At 50.2% G+C, this 20,070-nt stretch overlaps 2 protein-coding genes across 2 annotated transcripts in view; one reads left to right on the forward strand and one right to left on the reverse strand.

Annotated features, from left to right (window-relative positions):
- Positions 1–4,802: 4,802 nt before the first annotated feature.
- Positions 4,803–7,443, reverse strand: LOC123785647 (alpha-1,3-mannosyl-glycoprotein 4-beta-N-acetylglucosaminyltransferase-like protein MGAT4E). Its single transcript, XM_087866410.1, has 3 exons — positions 7,285–7,443; positions 6,830–6,923; positions 4,803–5,953 (listed from the first exon to the last, which is right to left on the reverse strand). The coding sequence occupies exons 1-3, from the start codon at positions 7,441–7,443 to the stop codon at positions 4,803–4,805; spliced, it is 1,404 nt and encodes a 467-aa protein (XP_087722536.1).
- Positions 7,444–17,872: 10,429 nt separating this feature from the next.
- The window catches only part of KDM5B (lysine demethylase 5B), a 76,514-nt gene continuing 74,316 nt past the window's right edge, over positions 17,873–20,070 (forward strand). Inside the window, exon 1 of the mRNA XM_045787639.2 lies at positions 17,873–18,274. Coding sequence (XP_045643595.1) covers positions 18,071–18,274 — 204 coding nt within the window. The 5' untranslated portion in view covers positions 17,873–18,070. The remainder of the gene's footprint in view (positions 18,275–20,070) is intronic.

Consider the following 20,070-nt stretch of genomic DNA (forward strand, 5'->3'; position numbering starts at 1 on the left):
GAGCAGCCCTTCACGTGGGGGTGCAGACCCCCAGGCCACGGGTCTCACCGCTTTCCACCGTCTCCCAGACACAGAGGCTGAGGACCAGGTGACAGTTATGACAACACCGTTGCTACTGGGTTCTCACACCAGGCTTTGCTTCCCCCACCTGTTACCTCAGGGCCGCAGTGACACGTGAATAAGGCCCAGCCACTGTCCCGGAGAGGGGGCCCTGATCAGATCTTAGTCCCCTTGCTTGACTTAGTCACACCTTTGTACCTGGAATACCCTTCCCTCCACTTCCCTGCCTGAGAAATGTCTCATCCGTTCAGCCATCCCCTAATGGCTCCAGGTACTGTCACTCCCTCCCCCCACTGTGCCCCCGAATTCTGTATTTTAGTTGTCCCTCTCACTACACCAAGACCCTTTTAAGCCAGAGTCTACGCCTCTTGCCTCCTACCCCGGCGCCCAGGGCCTGACAGAGAATGCTCCTTGGCTCGTGGAGGTCGCTCTGTGGGAGACTTTGAACGTGAGCTGAAGTGATAGTCTACACTGGGGTGGATAGGAAAGCAGAAAATCACAGAGGCTGAAGCACCTGGGGTGGAGAATGAGCAGGATTTGGTAAAAGCATTTTAAACAAGCAACTCCAGGTTGATGCAAGGGCTTCATGGGCCGCTTTTTTAAAACGTTGCTTTAAGATTTTGAGTTTATGTCTGTAGGGTAACCATGGCCGGAAATAGACATGTCTGGAAGGGGGTACTGGCTTTTGGAACAAGCTGAAGAATTTGGTTTTAAACATGTTGAGCTCGAGATGACAGTGGAAGAGCCAAGTGGGGGGCACCCATCACCAGAGAAGACACTGAGGCTCAGATTGGAGACCTCAGGCTGCTGCGGACTTAGGTAGCACCTGAAAGCTCCTTCAGGTGACTCTGAGCATGACCGAGAAACTGGAGAAAGAAGATAGAGATGACAAAGAGTGAAGGGCCTTGGAACATTCCCTTTAGGGATGGGCGGAGGAGACAGTGTCAGTGACAGGGATCACCAGTCCGAGCGGTATGTGTAAGTACAGGTAGGTGTAGCATTGGTGGAAGAAAGGTGGGAAGGAGAAGGGAAGAGGGGAGAAAGAAAGGGAAGTGGGAAGTGTCATTTATTATCTATCATATGCCAGGTGCCTGTTCGTATCTCGTTTCATTCTAATTGGATTCTCCATCTCGACGCCCCTCAGAGTAGTCTGAACAGGATGTCCATAATGATCTTTCCAAAGCACAGCACGGGTCATGTTGCTCTCCTGCTTAAAACTGCTCCATCATTCCCTGTTCAGGGTGGTCCAAACCCCTTCATGGGCTTCTACAGCTTTTTTTTTAATAACTGCTTTATTGAGATTAAATTCCTATACCATAAAATTCCCTTTTTTTGAGAGAGAGAGAGCGCGCGCACAAGCAGGGATTGGGGCAGAGGGAGAAGGAGAGAGAGAATCTCAAGCAGGCTCTATGCTCAGCATGGAGCTCAATGCCAGGGCTTGATCCCATGACCCTGAGATCATGACCTGAGCCAAAATCAAAAGTCAGACACTTAACTGACTGAGCCACCTGGGTGCCCCAAGTTCACCTTTTAAAGTACACAATTCAGGGGCGCCTGGGTGGCTCAGTAAGTTAAACATCTGCCTTCTGCTCAGGGCATGATCCCCGGGTCCTGGGATAGAGCCAAACGTCCCACGTTTGGCTCCCTGCACAGCGGGGAGACTGCATTTCTCTCTCTCCCTCTACTGCTCCTCCTGCTTGTGCCCTCTCTCTGTCAAATATATAAAATCTTGAAAAAAAAAATACACAATTCAATAGTTTTTAGTATATTCACAGAGTTGTGCAACCATTACCACAATCAATTTTAGAACATATTCTTTTTTTTTTTATTTGTCAGGGAGAGAGAGAGCATAAGCAGAGGGATCGGCAGGCAGAAGTAGAAGCAGGCTCCCCGCTGAGCACGGAGCCCCATTTGGGACTCAATCTCAGGGCCTTGGGATCATGGCTTGAGCTGAAGGCAGATGCTTAACCGATTGAGCCACCCAGGCTTCCTAAACACTTTCTTTAAAAAAAAATTAAAAAAGATTTTACTTTTAAGTAATCTCTACCCCCAATGTGGGAGTCGAACTTACAACCCTAATATCAAGAGTCACACACTCTACCGACTGAGCTAGCCAGGTACCCCTAATTTTAGGACATTTTCATCACCCATAAATGCATCCATGCCCATTAGAAGTCGTTTTCTTTCTTTCTTTTTAAGATTTATTAATTTGAAAGAGAGAGAGAGTGTGTGTGTGTGAGTGGGGGAAGGGACAGAGGGAAAGGAGAGGGAAAGAATCCTAAGTAGATTCCTTGCTGAGCAGGAGCCCAATGTGGGGCTCCATCTCACCACCCTGAGATGATGACCGGAGCCTAAATCAAGCGTTGGACGCTTAATCGACGGAGCCACCCAGGGTCCCCTAGACGTCATTTTCCATTTCCCTTTTCCTCAGCCCTGGCTATTAATATACTTCAGTTTCTGTGGATTTGCTTAGTCTGGACATTTCCTATATATGGACTCTTGATATGTGGCCTCTTGTGGCCGATTTCTTTCATGCAGCATAATGGTTCATAAATACCGTAGCATATGTCACTACTCCATTCCTTTTTATGGCCAACTACTGTTTTGTTGTGTGGATATAAACTTCATTCTGCATCTCCTTTCATCAGATGGATGTGTAGATTGTTTTCACTTTTTGGTTATTATGATACAGCTATGAACGTTCGTCCTGGCATGGATGTAAGTTTCATTTTCCTGAGTATAGACCTAGGAGTGGAGTTGCTGGATCACACGGTCATCTGTTGAACATCCTGAGGAACTGCTAAACACTTTCCCAAGGGTTGTACTGTTTCAGAACCCTACCAGCCATGGATGTGGGTCCCAATTTCTCTAAATCCTCACCAACACTTATTTTTCCATGTTTTTTAAATTAGAGCCTTCCTAGTGGGTGTGAAGTGGTATCTCATTGTGGTTTTGATTTACAGTTCCCTGGTGACTAATGATTAGCATCTTCTCATGTGCTTATTGGCCATTTGTACATCTTCTTTGGAGAAATCTCTATTCAAATCCTTTGCCCATCTTTAACGGGTATGTTTTTATTATTGAGTGTAAGAGTTCTTTATAATATTCTGAATACCAGTTTTATGATTTGCAAATATTTTCTTCCATCCTGTGTGTTGTTGTTTCATTGTCTTGACAGTGTCCTGTGAAGCACAAAAGTTTTTGATTTTTTATGAAGTCCAACTTATCTATTCTCTGATTGCCGATGCTTTTGGTGTCATATCCTAATATACTGTTGCCTAATCCAGGGTCACAATGATTTACACCTTATATTTTCCTCTAAGAATTTTATAGTTTTTGCTCTTGCATTTAGGTCTATGATCCATTTTGAGTCAGTTTTTTATATGGTGTGAGGTAGGGGTCTAACATCATCCTTTTGTGTGTGGATATTCAGTTGTTCCAACACCATTTGTTGAAAAGACTATTCTTTCACCCACTAACTTGTCTGTGGCCCTTTTTAAGCTGGTCCTCTCTCAGTCCTGTGGCTTCATCTTCTGCCCCATCCCTTCTCCAGCTTGCACTCCATCTCCTGTCCCACTAACTGATTTGTGTTTTCCCAAATGAGCTATGTCTTTCTCACCTCTGGCCTAATTTTCAGCATGCTGTTTCTTTTACTGGAAAATCCCCCTTACCTTCTTCCCACATTACCTGGATATCTTCTCTAATTATCTGTCAGGTCTAGGCTTAGATATCTGATTTTCCAAGAAGCCTTTCCTAAGCCCCCCAAGAATGTTTTGGGAAGAGCAGTTCTGTGCTTCCAAAAGACCATGTACTTGAACCCCGACAGGGGCTTTTCTGTGTGCCTGGCACATAGTAGGCACTCAATAAGTATCTGAGGAACGGATGGATCCCAGAAGTTAAGGAAGGAGGCTGTTTCAAGAAGGAACACTAGTTAGTCTTGTGTATTGCTGCAGAGAGTTCAGGGGAATGAGCTCTGAAAAAAATGAGACTGGGTTTTGACTATTGTTGTCATTGCAAATAGGGAAGAGTTTCAGTAGCATTGTGGATGTAGAAGCCAGTGGGGGAGTTAAGGAGTGAATTGCTGACGAGAAAGTGAAGTTTTAGTTACAAACTATTTATGTCCAAGTTTGTTTGTGAGGAAAGGATGAAACTCGATGGGCACTATGAAACAGCTTAAAAGGATAGAGTTAAGGGCTTAGTTTTACTGCTATCAGTCCATCTGCCGCTTTCCTGAATTTCAGAGAATTTGACTTCTAAGGAGACCCTCTTTCTTGGCTTCTTGTGTCAATTTTAGAGACACCCCAGGATTTCCCCATTTACCCTCCTACTACCACATTACACTCCCGCCTCCTCTGACTACATGTCAACATATACGTGTGTACACACACACACACACACACACACACACACACACACTCTGTATTGATCTCAGCATCCCAAAGATCGAACACACACACACTCTGTACTGATCTCAGCATCCCAAAGATCGAAACATTCTGGGAGTGACCAAGGCCTTTCCCCAAGTTGGGCTAAGCTCTATCTGCTCCCAGAAAAAGATAGCCTATAAAAAACACTTGTCTGGGTAGAAAAAGGAAGGAATTGGCCTCTTAACATCCTGGTGGCACCAGAAGAACCATAGAGTCTTCTCTCTCTGCCCCTCATTCTGTGGCATCTCCCCTATTCAGTCAGATAGGCTGGAATAGAACAGCTTCAAGACTTTAATCTTTTACACCCTTACTGATTTACCTCCAAGTCTGAGCTGCTTCCCTATCTTCGGCATTTTGCTCCCAGAGGTAAATATGCCTGATTATAAGACCGCCAACCTGATTAGCCTTCACCACCAGCTTTACGCAGCTCACATTGTGCCCCATACTTTTCAGAAATATCTCCTGATTCATCTGCCCTTCGAAGAGATGGCCCAGCAAGGTGAAGCTGGTACAGTATTGAGGCATTCCCTCGGGGTCGTAGCCCAGCTCCACTTGCCCCTTCTCCAGGGCGTACTTTCCATCCACGATGGTGCCTGTCAACACTTGCACTTTGCTCAAGTTTGCCGGATGGTTCAAAATGACTGTCAGGTGGTTCCCTGCACTGACGTTGTGGGTCCAGAAGAATGACTCATCCAGAGTGTAGGCTTCCCAGGGGAAATGAACACCAAAGACCTTCATATCTGTGAAAATGGCTCCAGGTGGGTTGTCAGGAACGTAGGCGTTCTTTTTCTGAACTGGTGTGGCCTTCTGGGTGTCATTAGAGATGTGGTAGGAGAACCTGTGGTAGAAAAGGAACGGTCTGCAGATGATTGGGTGTTTCTGAGCTAGGATGGTACGGAAGTGGGGGATCAGCCTGTCGAGGGGCTTTTCCTTGTAGAAGAGGAGGAGGAAATGGGCCAGGAGTGGGAGGTCCTTGCTGTGGAAGAGCTTGCCGAGGAAGCCCATATTAGAGAACTCCATTAGCACCCATGGGTTGGACCTCATGGTGTTCACCTTCCAATGAATGTGGGTGATAAAGTTGGGGGCACAAAAGACATTGTCCTCCAGTAATAGGAAGTATTCAGAGAGCCTTGTGGCAAAGCTCATGAGGAAGGCGTGATCTATATTCTGCTTAGAGGAGAATTCCCCGTGATGGGCTTCCTTCCTTATGTCGTCCACGGAGGGGTAGGCGTCAGGCGGAGCATGGATCAGTAGCAACTGCCCTGCCACGATCTGTGGGCTGAAGAGGGTTGAAATACGGAGAACGGTTTCTCTGAGCCGGGTGAGGTCAGAATGTGCCAGGTGGACCAGCACTGTGAGACGTTTCTGCTCAATCTTAGAGGAAGCACGGAACAGAGAGACCAGTGTGTACAAGAGGCTTCTTGGATCTGGTTGTTGCACTGAGGAGATCCCCACTGTCAGCCATGCTAAGGAGAGGCAAAATAGGGTCAATTGTCAGTGTACATTGGGTTGGTGGTAAAGGTGGTCAGAGGGCTAGGGGTTGGGATGCTCTTTGGAACCTGCTCTCTTTCTTTCTTCCCTCTCCTATGTCCGTTCTATGCTCTCTTTTGGGTAGAAGGGATGCTTAGATCGTTGCTACTCCAGACGTGGTCCTTAGTCCAGTAACATCAGTCTCATCTGGAAGCTTATTAGAAATGCAGAATCTGGGTTCCTAGATAAACAGAATCTACATTTTAACAGTATCACCAAGAACCTAATGTGCACGGTAAAGTTTGAGAAGCCCTAAGCTAGGTGATGCTGAGTCCCCGTGGGTCCCTTTGAGTCTTCTTTGAGCCAGATTTTTGTAGCACATGGTTTAGGTGCTCAGTAAGGATTAGCTAATATTATAGTTCTTATCATTCTTTTTGTTTTATCCAGTTCACTTTCCCAAAGCTCACCTTTGGGTGAGAGGAAAAGCACGTCTTCATAAGTCAGGAGCCCTGGGTTCCTGTCCCAGTTCTGCCCCTGACTGTGTGATCTTGGGCAAGCCCCTTCACTCCTGAGCTTAGATCCTGGCCCACAAAACTGAGGGATTTGGGCTATGACTCTACGGCCCCTTCTAAGCCAAATGTTCTCTAACCCCAGTGATTCTGCCTTCCTGTAACAATTTTCTTTTCTCTCCTTCTTCCTCATTCCTGATATATAAATGTCATGGTGGGGAGAGAATTGTCTGCCAGATTCAAATATTCCTGGGCACAGTCCTGCCTTTTCTCCTCTCCCTTCTTCTTTCCTTCTTAGCTAACTTACTTCTCTTGATGTCCCTACTTCCCCTAGGACCCGCCATTCTCCTCCTTGGAACTCACTCTTTCTTCTCTGCTGAATTGTTTTAATATATTTGAAGGTAAGATTCTGCCAGTCTTCTAGTGGTCTTGCGTCTTTCCTTTTGTCATAACTGTCCTCCTAGACCATTGACAAAAGGCAAAACATATACCTCCTTTCATAAAAAGAATAGCTTTTAGCTCCTAGAGGCTTCTCATAAGCTTTTCCGAGAAAGAGAGGGAATGGATCACTCTCCCTAGAGTGAGCCCAGCACATTCTCAGGTTATCTGACCACTGGCCAAAGTGTCGAGGGCTCCAGCTCTATTTGCTCTCATCTTTACCTTAACCAATATTGGGGGTGAGGGGGCAGCTTCTTTATGGACCAATGGGTCCAGGTTCAAATCCCAACTCCCTTTGGAGCTTCTTGCTCTCAGGTGAAAAGGTACAGGTGCTTTGAAAAGGACAGGTACACCTGTCCACACCATTCCCATCCTACAACCTCAATTCCCACATGGAGAGCAAGGGTTGCTACCTGGCCTTTGATAGCCATCACATTTTGATCTTCTTCCATTTCCTCGGGGACTATCAAAGTGGTGAAGAGCCATAGGAATCCGATGCCCACTGAGGTTATGAAGCAGCGTCTGATGGAACACCGCATGGTGTCTGTGGGGTCTGGTTCCTACAGCAAAAAGTCAACATGGACAGCAGCTGGGCACTCTCTCCATCTGTCCCTGCCTAGAACGTCTTCGTCCCCTGGAAGCTTTCCTCCACAGAATCCCCCATACTCTATCCTTCCTCCTCCTCATTGTTAACTTATTTCCAAAGCCTGCCTTTTTATCTGAGCTGGGAACCTGATGGAATATAATAGCCTTATTCCCTGACTAAAGAAGGAATGTCACCTGTCCTGTGACTTCTGCTGCCTTCTCTTTATAGGTTTGTTTGGAGAGTCAACTTTCCCAAAGTTTTCCCTTCTCGAAATGATGAAGGTCAGCTGGGGGTTCAGTGATGAGGCCTTTTATCTTGGAAAACAGATGCCACCTCCTACCCTTGCTATTTTAAACAATAGTCAGTGTATTAAAATAGCGGAACTTGAAGTATTGCTAAATGCTAGGCAATTTGGTGCCTTTCTTACTTTTTAATAAAGGATATCCTTAATTTATTTCAATCTTTAATCTTATTCACGTACCTTGATCAGAACATGATTCTGTTAGAGTGAAAAAAAAAATCCTTTTGTGAATGTTGGGCTTTGGACTTCAGGCTAATTCAGCCTCAAAAGCACTTGTCTCCCGCTTTCTTCCTCTGTTTCAGTGTATTTTCTCCAGTGAGAATGTGTTTCCCTGATTGTTTCTAAATGATCAGAGGAAAGGCTTTAACATGCCTCGTCACCTGCTCTTGATTCTTTCCCTCTATGTTCAGTACACAAAAGAAAAGAAATGGTAGTCGTTAATTTCTGTGTCCCTGAGGCTGTAATATTCTCGAATCTTCCTGTTTTCTGGATCCTGACAGTGCAGGATTTCCACAGAGGTTAACGTGCTTCTCTCCCTTAACCATTTAGCTTTTTGGTAAGAGTTATAAAGGTAATCTTTGTCCACGATAGGAAGGCTTCACAGAGTAAACTTTTCTTACCTGGTTCCCTTAAGACAGGACTTCGAGTTACTTAGGTGATTCAGAATACAAACCACGTGACGTCAAAGAGATCGGCTTCTTTCCTCTAGAACATAAATGCAAGGGTACATGATTAAAAGGCTTTACAATGACAGCTGGAGGGGTTCACCGCCAGAGCCATAGCTCCGTTCTCCTCTGCACCTCCTGGGTCACTTACCAGCCACGGCCAGAGGACCGCCCTCTTGTAGCGCTCTGAGTTCCACAGACTTCTGGAAGAGGCAGGAGAGAGAGGAAAAGAGAGCTGGGGTGCGGAGGACCAGCCACTCCAGGCGCAGTGACAGAGTGAGGCCAGCAAGGCAAGTCTTCTAGCTTTGAGCTAAGCCCCCTCTGTGATGTTACTCTTGCATCCCCACCACCTACTCCCCCACCATCGGAGCAGGTGCAGAACTTACTAGGGCGCAGGTGCGCGCTTCAGAACTGGAAGCTAGTCTTATTCATTCCAAAGGCCAGCATGGGCATCTTCTAACAGATAAAAGAGATGCCAAGAACTATCAAACTTCCCCGCCACCATGCCCTCCACTTCCCTGAACCCCAACGCCATGCTCCCCTCTTCTAGTGGTTGTGCCCTGACTCCCACCCCCTCTCACCATCTCAGGGGCTTCACCCTGCAACAACCCTCTTTCTCTTCTGCATTACACTCTTTCTCCCTCTCTGCTGGACCATTCCCATCATCTTGACAAGGAGCTCCACTATACCCCGGCGGGAAAGAAGGCAAAAAGCAAAATCCCTCTCTAAATTCATGGTCTCTCTGAATCCTCCCATTCCTCTGCAACCTTAACACAGCGAAACTCCTTGACAGCCTTGCCTCTGTTATGTTGCCCCATTTCATGTCACATTTTCTCTCCTTTTACTCAACCTCTCTGCAACTTTTGACATGGTCAACTACTGCCTGCTCCTTGAAATACTTTCTTCCCTGACATCATTCTTGCCACACTGATCGTTCTGTTTCTTTCCTGGTTCATCCTCTTCCCAACCTGTCAATGTAGGAGTGTCCTAGGGCTCTGTCCTTGGCTCTCTTCTTCCTACATGCTCTCCCTAGGTGATCTTACCCAGCCCCATTTAAGTACGATATATTATATATGTATGTGTATGTAACTATATACATATTATACAGTACATGTATATATATTTACAGATGTGTATACGTTATTCCATATCTACAGGCTTATACATACCTAAGCCTGTGGGCATATACATATATATACACAGACATTGATAACCCAGGGCTGATCTTACTTGCAGCCCTGACCCCTGTCCTGAGCTCTAGATTACCTGACTATTGAACTTCTCCATTTGGATTATTAAGAGGTATCTCAGCCGTAACAGAGCCAAAACAGAACCACAGATTCTATGTATCTCCCCAGTCTCTTCCTTCCCAAGTTTTCCCCATCTCAGTAAACAGCACCACTCTTTGCCCATTTACTCAAGGGAAGAATCTACAAGTCATCCTTGATGCCTCTCTCTCTCTGTAACACTCTACATTCAAGCTAATTAGTCCTGCTACCTTTTCCTTCAAAGTGTGTCCCCAGCATGACCTTTTCTCACCCACCTGTACTGCTACAATATGAGTCTGGGCCACCTTCATCGCCTGTCTGGACTATTGTAACCACCTTCTAATTGGTCCCTCACCTCCACCTCTGTTCTCCTGCAATCTATTCTCCATGTGGCAGTCAGAGAGACCATTTATTTATTTATTTATTTATTTATGATTTATTTTTTTATTTTAGAGAGAGAGCACATGGGCAGGTGGGGGTGGGTAGAGGGAGAGGGAGAGAGAATCCCAAGGAGATTCCCCCCTAGCTGGGAGTCTGACTTAGGGCTCGATCCCACCACCCTGAGATCATGACCTGAGCCAAAAATCAGGAGTCTGATACTTAACTGATTGAGCTACCCAAGTGCCCCCAGAGAAACCTTTTAAAATTGTAAACCAAATGCCATCCCTTCCTGGCCTACAATTCTCCAATGGGTTGCCATTGAAAGTAAGATGAAATCCAGATTCTGAAATCCCAACTCCGATCCATGGCCTACAAGAATCTGCCTGATCTAGCCCTCTGCCTGCCTCTTTGACTCCACCTCCCCCTACTCACTGGCTTTTTTTTTGGGGGGGGGGGCTTCATCCTTTGGATAGTCCAAGCTTTTTGTTGACTCAGGTCTCCATATACGGTAGTCTTCTTCTTGGAACTATTCTCTGTAGCCTTTCCAAGAGCTGTCTTCTTCCCAGCATTCAAATTTGAGCCCAGATCTTCTTCCTGCTCCGGGTCACCGTGCCTAAAGTAGCCACTCACCACCCCTCCCACCCGGCCTCCCATCACTCTATCGTGTATTCTGTTTTCCTTAGCATCGATCTCTGCCAGAAACTGTCTTACCTGTACGTGTTTACTGTCTGTCCCTATCCACTGGACGAGAGCATCAGCCCTGGAAGGGCAGAGATGTCGTTTTACACAATGCCAGGGCTGCAGTGCTTTGCTTGGTAGGCGGCCCGGAGAACATGCTCCACAAGTATTTATTAGCTCACTAATTATCAGGCATTATGTGATAATGGTGAGTGATCATGGAATTCAACAAACACAGTGCTAGGTACCAGGGCCCCAGCAGTGCCAGGACGGTGCAGTGTGCCAGAGAAGGGCAAGGGATGGCTGATGGGTAAGAGCACAGATTCTGGACTCAGACAGCCTGGGCAGAACCTGGTTCTGCTAAACTTATTGGCTGTGTGACCTTAGCTAAATGACTCAGCCTCTCCGAACCCCAGTTCCTCATCTAGAAAATGAAGATAGGGATGCCTATTCTCAAGAGTTCTTATGAGGGTTTTAAGGGCTCATTCACACAAAAACGCCTAGCGCATAGCAAGCATTCAGTAAATGTTAGCTTGTTTATTACAAGGAACAACTATCGTTTTCAACCGTGACAGCACTGGCATGTATGTATGTATGTACGTACGTATGTATAGGGTGGAGGAGGGGCAGAAGGAGAGAGAGAATCCTAAGCAGGCTCCAGGCCCGGCTCAGAGCTCGACGTGGGGCTCAGTCTCACGACCCTGAGATCATGACCGGAGCCAAAATCAAGAGTTGGATGCTTAACCGACTGAGACGCCCAGACGCCCCAGCATGGTCTTCTTTTCCCTCACATTTGGGGGGGTCATCTTACTTTAATTCCTAAACCTTTACCCCCCCCTTTTACTTTTAGATTCCTACACCGATGAACAGCACTTTGAGGACCTTTCTGTTTCTTGTCATTTGATTTCCACTTCTCTGAGGGCTTTAGAGGAGGCAAAAAGTAGAGGGAGGAGGGAAATAAATATTGAAAAGCGCCGACACCTCCCAGGTCCTTCATTAGCATTGCAGTTATGGCGAAGCCATCTTCGATACCGTGCCTGCTCCCACGGTATGCCCTGGGTACGGGCTCCCCACTTGGCTGGAAGTCAGAGTCTCCTTTAAGCCTAGATGCGGGAACCTGACCCACAGGGTAGGGATGGGGTAGGAGCCCACCTCCGTTCCAGCATTTCTCTCTGGGTGCCTCAGCAAGTGCTCCCCTGGCAACCATTGTTCTTTCTGAAGGTCTGAAGCTCATCATCGCACTGGCCTTTCCAGGGCAGGTGGCTCCACAAAGAACCCAGTGATCACAAGCCCATTTGATTGGCCCACACGCTGTATTTTAAAAATCTGTTTGAAGATTGAATATTTAAACATGCGGGGAGCTTGTATAAAAACCTAGACTTTTGGCTTCTCTTGAAAAATTGCAACTTGCTGCCCTCCTTGGCCTGATGGGTGATCACCTGTTGCTTCTGGCCCCTCGAGGCATGCGAGTCTTTGGCCACGGCTCCAAGTCAGGTCTTGGGAGACTGGAAGACCATGCTAGATCCCGGTCTTATACTGGGCACCCAACCAGATACCGTGATAAAAAGACGAGGCACAAAAATCATCCCTGGGGTTGAAGTGCCGTGGGCAGGGGTAGGAAGAAAATGAATAGAAGGTTGCAGACAAGTGAATGATAAACAATGAAAAACAAACTGAAGAGGGAAGAGATGATGACCGATTTTGTGTATGATGTGGACAATGTACCGGAGGACTTACAGAAGACGTGGGGTGGGGGTAGGGGAAGGGGCAGGGGCCAAAATTCAAGATTAGATGGGTATGAGTAGAGAAAACTCACTGCTTGATCTGTATCATCTTGAAAGCTGCCCAAACAGCAGGAAAAATGAACTGCAGAGCACCGTTCTTCGAATGGAGGGTCACAATCCATTAATGGGTTATACAACCAGCTTCGTGGGTCTTAATTAGCATGCAAATACGTCACTGTGTGAGGGCAAGTACTGTTTTGTGAAACTTTTATTGTTTTGTGAACTCTTGGAATATCAACAAAAGTAGTGGAGATCATGGTCAAAGTGTGAAGCCACCGTGGCTTAGGGGAGAGAGTGGATGCATGTTGGCAGGTGAAGGGGCAACAGGTGGTGAGACTCTGTGTTCCCTTCCCTCAGCTTTAGAGAAATCAGCTTGGTGTTTGGGGAAGATCAAAGGCTCTAGGATCACCCTTCCAGTCCTACCTCTGTTATTATCTGTGAGACTTTGGCTAATTAACCTTTCCGAGTCTCAGTTTCCGCATCTGAAAAGCAATGCCACTAATAGCCACCTACTTCGCCGTGTTGATATGTCTAAGAGACTCTGAATTACTCCCAGCCGCTGGCCCTGTCTCATTCATGCAAGTACAGTATTTCTAGTTGTTCACATATCACCACTTCCTGCCAGGGGAGAGAAGAAAGGGAATTCGCCTTTAACATTTAGTGTGTCTGACCCTGTGCTGGTCACTCGACCGGATTTGGCAGAACACCGTGCATTTCAAATGAGCAGGGTATATTTGGTGGTACTGCCTGAAGTTCTGACATAATTCGTGTAGAAGTCCTTTTCTTCCTGTTGGAAGACTTTCATCCCGGATATAGAGAATTCCAAACATTCCAACTATCCAAGGCCATACAGTGTGCTGAGAGGGACGCCTCCATCCAGAAACCTTAGTTGGGGCGGTGCCGCTGCAGGATGAATGGGGAACACGAGTCTCCCTCTCTGCCTCTCCGCTTCCCTCCTCAGCACAAGGTTGTTCCACAGGAGTCCAGGGCCTCTAAAGTGGTCCAACCAGAAAGGGAGGAAACACCCTGAAGTCCTAAGTGCGGGGAACTCTACCCCTCCCCCACCCCTACAGGGCAGGGCTGGCCACACCTTGGGAACTGCCCCACTTGCCAGTGTCTGTTGGAGGCTCCCTGGGGAGGGGGGCCCAGACAAGGGTCTACCCTTTGGGCCCCACATCCTGGTCAACCAAAGCCCTGACCCTGGATCCCCTTGGGCTGAGTCAGCACAGAAGGGATCCCAGGACTGGAGAGAAAGAGGAGGTGGGGAGGGGAAGAGGTATTTAGTTATCAGGTGCCTCCCCAGGATCCAGACCTAGCTTCCCAGGGACAGAAGCCCAGAGGTGAGACCCTCGGCATGGGGTGAGCTGATGCAAACAGACGGCCCGTAGCTGGGGGTAGGGCAGAGTAGAGAGCAAAGCAGCCCCACGTGCGAGACTGGACTCCAGTAGAGAAGGGGTTCCTGGTTCCAGGGAAATGAGCAGGGCAGGGAATGGGGGAAGATGGATTTATCCCACTATGAGCTCCCCCATCCCGCACATACGGATCTATGGTGAGATCTTTTCCTGCTTCACCTGGGCAGCCAGGTTCTTTTCCTCTCCAGTTTCAAACTACATCCTCAGCCAGTGCGAGCCACAGATGCTCAAGGCCATTTCCCTTCCCCTTCAACAAATATTCGTGGAGTTTCTACCACGTGCCTGGTGCCAGGGCTAGACACCATTACTCCTTCCCTCCAGCGGCTTCCAGTCTGGAGGAGAGCCATGTCTAGGGGAAGAGGGCAGTGTTAAAGACAGAGTTCGGGGTTGAGTAAGAGAGAGTAGAGACGCTGTGGGAGTACACAAAATAAATAAAACAGGGAGGCCGAAGAGGCTGCAGCTTATCTCGAGATCTCAGGGTTTGTGGGTTTCCACAGGGGACATAGGACACCAAACATTCCAGGACACCCAAAGTGGTGGGAGAGAGAGAGGATGGCACTGAATTGGCGGAGGCGCTGAGACGGACTGGTGAAGAGGCTGAGGAAAGGCCCGTGCACTGGGGAAATTGGGGGAAAGGGGAAAGAGGGGAGGATCACTAGGGCTGGGAAAGGAAGGGTGGTATTAGAAGGGGTGCAGTACTTGGAGGGCGCCGACACCGGAGGTCAGGGCGGAAGGCGTGCGCACCGCAGACACCCGAAGCCCTGGAAAGTGGTCGGAGGCAGCCGGCGGCGGAGGGGGTGGAGAGCAGCCCCTACACGTGCGCTACGTGCTGCGCGGGCCGCCACCCCCTCCCTGGCTGCTGGGGAGTCGGGCCTGCCCCTCATCCCGGAGCCCAGTCCCCCGGCAAAGAGCTGGGAACTGGCGGCGGGGAGGGTGGGGGAGGGACAAAGTCGCTCCCCCAGTTTGCAACCCCGGAGCGTGGTGGTCCCATAGAGGCGACCGGAAGGAACGCGGGGAGCGCCTCATCACCAGGCGGGCGGATCTAGGGGCGAAGGCTGCAGATCTGGGGCGCAGGCCGGGGGCGGGGTAGGATCGCGCAGGTTCGGGGAGTGAGGCCTGGGGACCGAGGGAGCCGGATGAGGATGGAGACCCATAGGAATGTGTCCAAAGGACCTGGGGCTGCACAAATAAGGGGTGGTTTGGGGGACGGAGGCCCGGGTGGGGCGGAGTGTTGTCCAAGAGTAAGGAGGGGGTTCCTGGAGACGTGGCACTCCGAGCGGGGCTTGGTTCCGCTTCGGCCGCCTGGGCTCCAACCCCGCTCTCCCCCGGGAAGCCGGGCCGAACCCCGCCCAGGCCTCTCTCCGAGGCCTCCGGGAGCTCCAGCCCTGGGACCTCCGGGCCGGGGTTGCCCAGGTCCGGCCTCTGGGGCGTCCGGCCAGCCCCAGACGAGACAATGCGGCCCGGGCCCCGCCCCCGGAGGCTGATGCGGCCCGGGCCGCGGCCAATCACCGCCTGTGGCTAGGCTCTTTAAAAAAAGAAGAGCCGGCCGCGGTGTGGCTGTCAGCTGGGGAGGGATCCCTCCGCCCATGTAAACACACATCATAAAGGGCAAGGGAAGCGTCTTCTGCGGGGCGGGGGAGTTGTCGCCTTTCCCGGAGAGACCTCTGGGTCCCTAGGTTCCCCTCACTACCCTGGCAACCGCCCCCTCCCTCAACGTCACATCGGGTCCGTGGGGAGCCAAACAGCTGCTGCCAGATCTGGGAGCAACAAAATCTCATCACTTAGGGTCACTACCGGAAATGGAGAGAGCTTGGGAGTTGGGAGCGTGAGGGAGTCCTAGTACACGGCCAAGGATTGGGAAAGCTTTTCCTAGGCTCGTTCTTCCAGCGCACCTCAGTTAAGTATTAGTCATTACTGATATATGTCTAGAATTTCTCCCGAAGTTACACCTATCCGGGTTGAAGGATGCCAGTTAGGTGTGAAAATAGTCTTAAAGCTTTCCCAGCAAAGAGCACATGACAGGAAATCAACGGCAGCAAGACCCTCAAAAGCACATACATCCCCGGCAAAGAGCAACAATGATTTTTCTCCCCCAACATTTTATTATGAAAAATTTTCAAATATTCAGCAAAGTTAAAAGAATTTTGCAGCAAATTCCTCTAGACCCACCACCTAGGTTCTACCATTAACATTTTATTATAACTTAATACATCTCATACCTATCTTACACTGGTGACTTTTTCTCCAGTAGGATGCCAGCTGCCTCTTGGCTTAAGTCTCTGTTACAGCGGCGGGCCAAACAGGCTCACCTAGGTCCAAAACTCTAGAGAGCTGAGACAAGCCGTACCTTCTGTAAGGACCTTTTTGAACTCTTTGGGGCCAAGAACCTCTGGCAAGAGTTTATTGAAGAGGAGGCTTTGCCTCTCCCCTCTTTTTAAGTTGAAGAATCCTCAAGGATAAGAGAGACTTCTTTCCTCTAGGTGAATCTGAAAGCAGAGCTAGGACTATGTTGACCCAAACAGTACTTCCATGGGGTTGGCTGCTTTCTGGGTAAGAGAGATCTTTTTCGTGTTGAGGTCCTACTTGTTGAATTTCCTCTCTTGGGGCAGGACACTAGGCGCTCATCCTACCAACCCCCACCCCAGGGGCTCCCAGGCCTCAAAAGTGTTCATATCTCTTAAAGTTACTTAACCTCTCTGTGCCTCCATTGTTTCCTCCGCAAAATGGACATAATAGTCGTACCTATCCAACAGGATGGTTGTGTATTGAATGAGCTAATCTACTAACACACTCAAAGCATATACAACAATGCTTTACACACAGTAAGCATTAAATAATGACTATCACTCATAAGCCAAAAACTCCAGATTTCCATCTCCACTTCTGACATCTCCTCTTCAGATTTATACTATTCAGCCTGTTAAATATTTCCAACTGTACCAAAGACTCCTCAAACTCAACAATATCCAGAACGGATCCAGAAGTGAACACATTATCTCCCACCTCATACTGATTTCTCATGTATAGAGTCTAGGGGTATGTCGCAGCAATGCCAATGGGCCAAGCAACCATTCAGGCACGCACCTTAGACACCTGAATCATCCTCCATACCTTACTGTCCCTCCCGGATTTACCACTGAGTCCTAATTTTATCTCCTACATTTGCATCCCTCTTCCTAATGAATAGCGCCACTGCCTTAATTTAGGCACCATTGTTTCTCATCTAGATTATTTCTATCACAATCACCTCGTTGTTATACTGCTCAAGGATCACTCTTTTCCCTGCAACACCCCCCTTTCCAAAAGATAGAGTCTCTATCACTTGTTAGCTGTATGAATTTGGGCAACCTGCTTTTAACCTGTGCCTCACTTTCCATTTGTAAAATGGAAATAAGAGTACCTACCTCATAGGGTTGTTGTGTAGATTAAATGATTCATGCAAACCACTTAAAACAGTGCCCAGGATATTCAAGTGCTCAAGTGTTGGCTTATTATTAACATTTTAACTATTGTTTTCTTACCTCCATTTTGTTCTTACTTTCAAGCCGTTCCCCCTACCTAGAAAATCCTTCTCCATTATGCCAAATACCTTCTGCCCCTCGCCAAGTTTTGCTAAGTATATATACTTCTATCATGGCACCTAGCACAGTGTACTGACACGATTGAAATAATCCACTCATGTATCTGATCTTCTCCACCAGAGTATTAACTTCTTGAGGGAAGGGACTCTGGCACGTAGTAAATGGTCAATAAACGTTGGCTCAACTGGACCGTAAGGATCAACTCCATCCCCAGGCTGAAGGCCCCGGCCCCGCCCGATTCGGGGGCGGGGCCGAGAGCTCGGCGGGGGGGGGGTGAGTGGGGGTGGGGGTGGGACTCTTTTTCCTCGCCGTGGCGGCGGAGGCGCACGGCGTGGGTTAGCGGCAAGACGTCGTCGGAGGAAGGCTGAAAAAGCCCAAGGTGCTGCCGTTGCTAGTACAAGTCGGACTTGGTGTCGCCGGAGCCGCGTCTGCACACGTCTCGGACCCAGCGCAGCCCGCCGCCGCGGTCCCGGAGCCCACCCCGTCCTCGCCCGTCTCCAACCCGCGGTGATGGAGCCAGCCACCGCGCTGCCCCCGGGCCCTCGCCCGGCGCTGCCCCTCGGGGGCCCGGGCCCGCTGGGCGAGTTCCTGCCTCCCCCCGAGTGCCCGGTCTTCGAGCCCAGCTGGGAAGAGTTCGCGGACCCCTTCGCTTTCATCCACAAGATCCGGCCCATAGCCGAGCAGACTGGGATCTGTAAGGTGCGGCCGCCGCCGGTGAGTCACGCCGGCACCCCGGATCCTGCTCGCGGCTGGGGGAGGGAGCGAGGACGCGCGGGCCGGGGAGGCCCGAAGCGCTGGGGGCGGGGAGCGGGGTCGCCCCGGAGGCCGCGTCAAGTTTGTGGTTGCCCCAGGGTCGGAGTTGAGGCCGGGGGAGAAGGACCGGGCTTCTCCAGGGTGGGAGGTGAGGAGCGTGGGAGAGCGGGCGCTTCGGTGGTGCCAGCCCGAGGGCCCGGGCGACGCGCTGCCCGGGCGGACGGGTGTGCGGCCCGGCCCGGGGTTCGGGTTCGGTTCCGGATGAAGTGGCGGCCGCGGTGGGCGCGGGGGTGCTTCCTGCCGGAGGCCGGCGGCGTCGCGGGCGAGGAGGGCGGGCGCCGGGCCCGGCGCGGCTCCGCGGGCTGGGGCTCGCCTCCTCCCCCGGGGTGCGGGGGTGTGTGCTGGGTGGGGGTGGGGGACTTGCGAGTTGTCGTGCGCGAAGGAAAGTTTTCAATATGGCGGCGGGAGCCCCTGGTCCTTTGTGTGGTGGCGGCGTCGGCCCGGAGCGGCCCTCACCTGGGCGCCCCACCCTGCAGGCGGGGGCACCCCTCTGCCCCCCGGGCCCCGGGCCTCCTGCTGTCCCCCGGGCCGGGCTCGAGGAGGGGGCGTCCAGCGCTGCCAGGGGGTGGGGAGGAGCCGCGGGGCTGGCCCCGGAGCCGAGGTGTTGTGGGGGGCGTAAGTGTGTGTGTGGGGGCGCTTGGGGGCGGTGGGGGGCAGGACCGGCGGCGGAGGGCCCGGTGCCCGGCCGCGCGCCCGGCCGCGCGCACACCCGACTTCGGGCCGGGCCGTTCGGTTCCCCGGGGAGGTCTGGGCTGTGTTGGTGGGGTGGGGGGCGAGGCCGTGCAGTAGGGGACTTGTCAGACCAGAAGACCTCCGAAGGCTTCAGGCGCACTTCCCGCGCCCCCCAGCCCGCGGAGGCTGAAATGCAGCCCCACTTCAGCCCTCCGAGCCGTGTCTAAAGCGCCTCGGGCCTGGGGGCTGTGTGTGAGGGGTGGGGTGTTGCCGAAGTCTTCTCTAACGGCTCCAACGTTCGCTGAGCAGAGCCCGGCCAGCCCTTCCCTGTCCCCCACCCCCACCCGGAACTGGGTGCGCGCCTACTCCCCTGTTTTTTTGCCCACCTTGCGGATGGTCTGAGTCCGAGTTGGCCTAAAGGACGGTTGGACGGGCTGGGACCGTTGGGAAGGATGTTTAACTGCTTTCCTACAGTTGAAGAATCTTATCCCCACTGTCTTCCCCGCCCCCATCCCACCCCTACTCCCACCCCCGTTGGAGGAAGATTCCACACCCCCCCCCAATCCCTTTCTTTCTTAAGCTTGCTCTTTGTAATGACATTTGGAGTTGCAGGGGTTCTGTATGTAATCATTCTGGTTTGGAAAAGCAGTTTTGAGGGAGATCTCTTATGTCTTCTTTCTCCGGTCTCCCATCTCCTTCCCCCCAAAATTAAAACACAGACACCACACTTTGGTTTTTCTTGGACAAGTTTGAAGATGTAGATGAAACTATGCCTCAGAAAATAACTGGTCAGCTAGTATGGGGGAAATGTTTGAAAATAGAACCATTTCTTTCAAGAAGTGGATAAGGTTGATTCTTGTTGCTTAAGGGAAGTACGTTTCTTCTAGAGTGCAAAGAGGCCTGCAGAAGTTATAGCCGGAGCTTATTAGAGCTAAGGTTTTAATTCTTGAAGAATAGGTCATGTTTCAAACATTTAGCAGTTTAGCTTTATGTCATATGCTATGGAGGGTGAATGTGAGTATTGT

This window comes from Ursus americanus, chromosome 2, assembly GCF_024610735.1.
Source record: "Ursus americanus isolate L20-20 chromosome 2, mUrsAme1.1.p, whole genome shotgun sequence".
Lineage (NCBI taxonomy): Eukaryota > Metazoa > Chordata > Mammalia > Carnivora > Ursidae > Ursus > Ursus americanus.

Coding starts and splice junctions, on each gene's coding strand:
- LOC123785647 (XM_087866410.1), bottom strand. CDS start 7,443: ATGCGGTGTTCCATCAGACGCTGCTTCATAACCTCAGTGGGCATCGGA. Junction 6,924..7,284: donor CTCTCCATGTGGGAATTGAG/GTTGTAGGATGG, acceptor ATGGTCTAGGAG/GACAGTTATGACAAAAGGAA. Junction 5,954..6,829: donor AATTCAGCAGAGAAGAAAGA/GTGAGTTCCAAG, acceptor GCCTCTCCTTAG/CATGGCTGACAGTGGGGATC.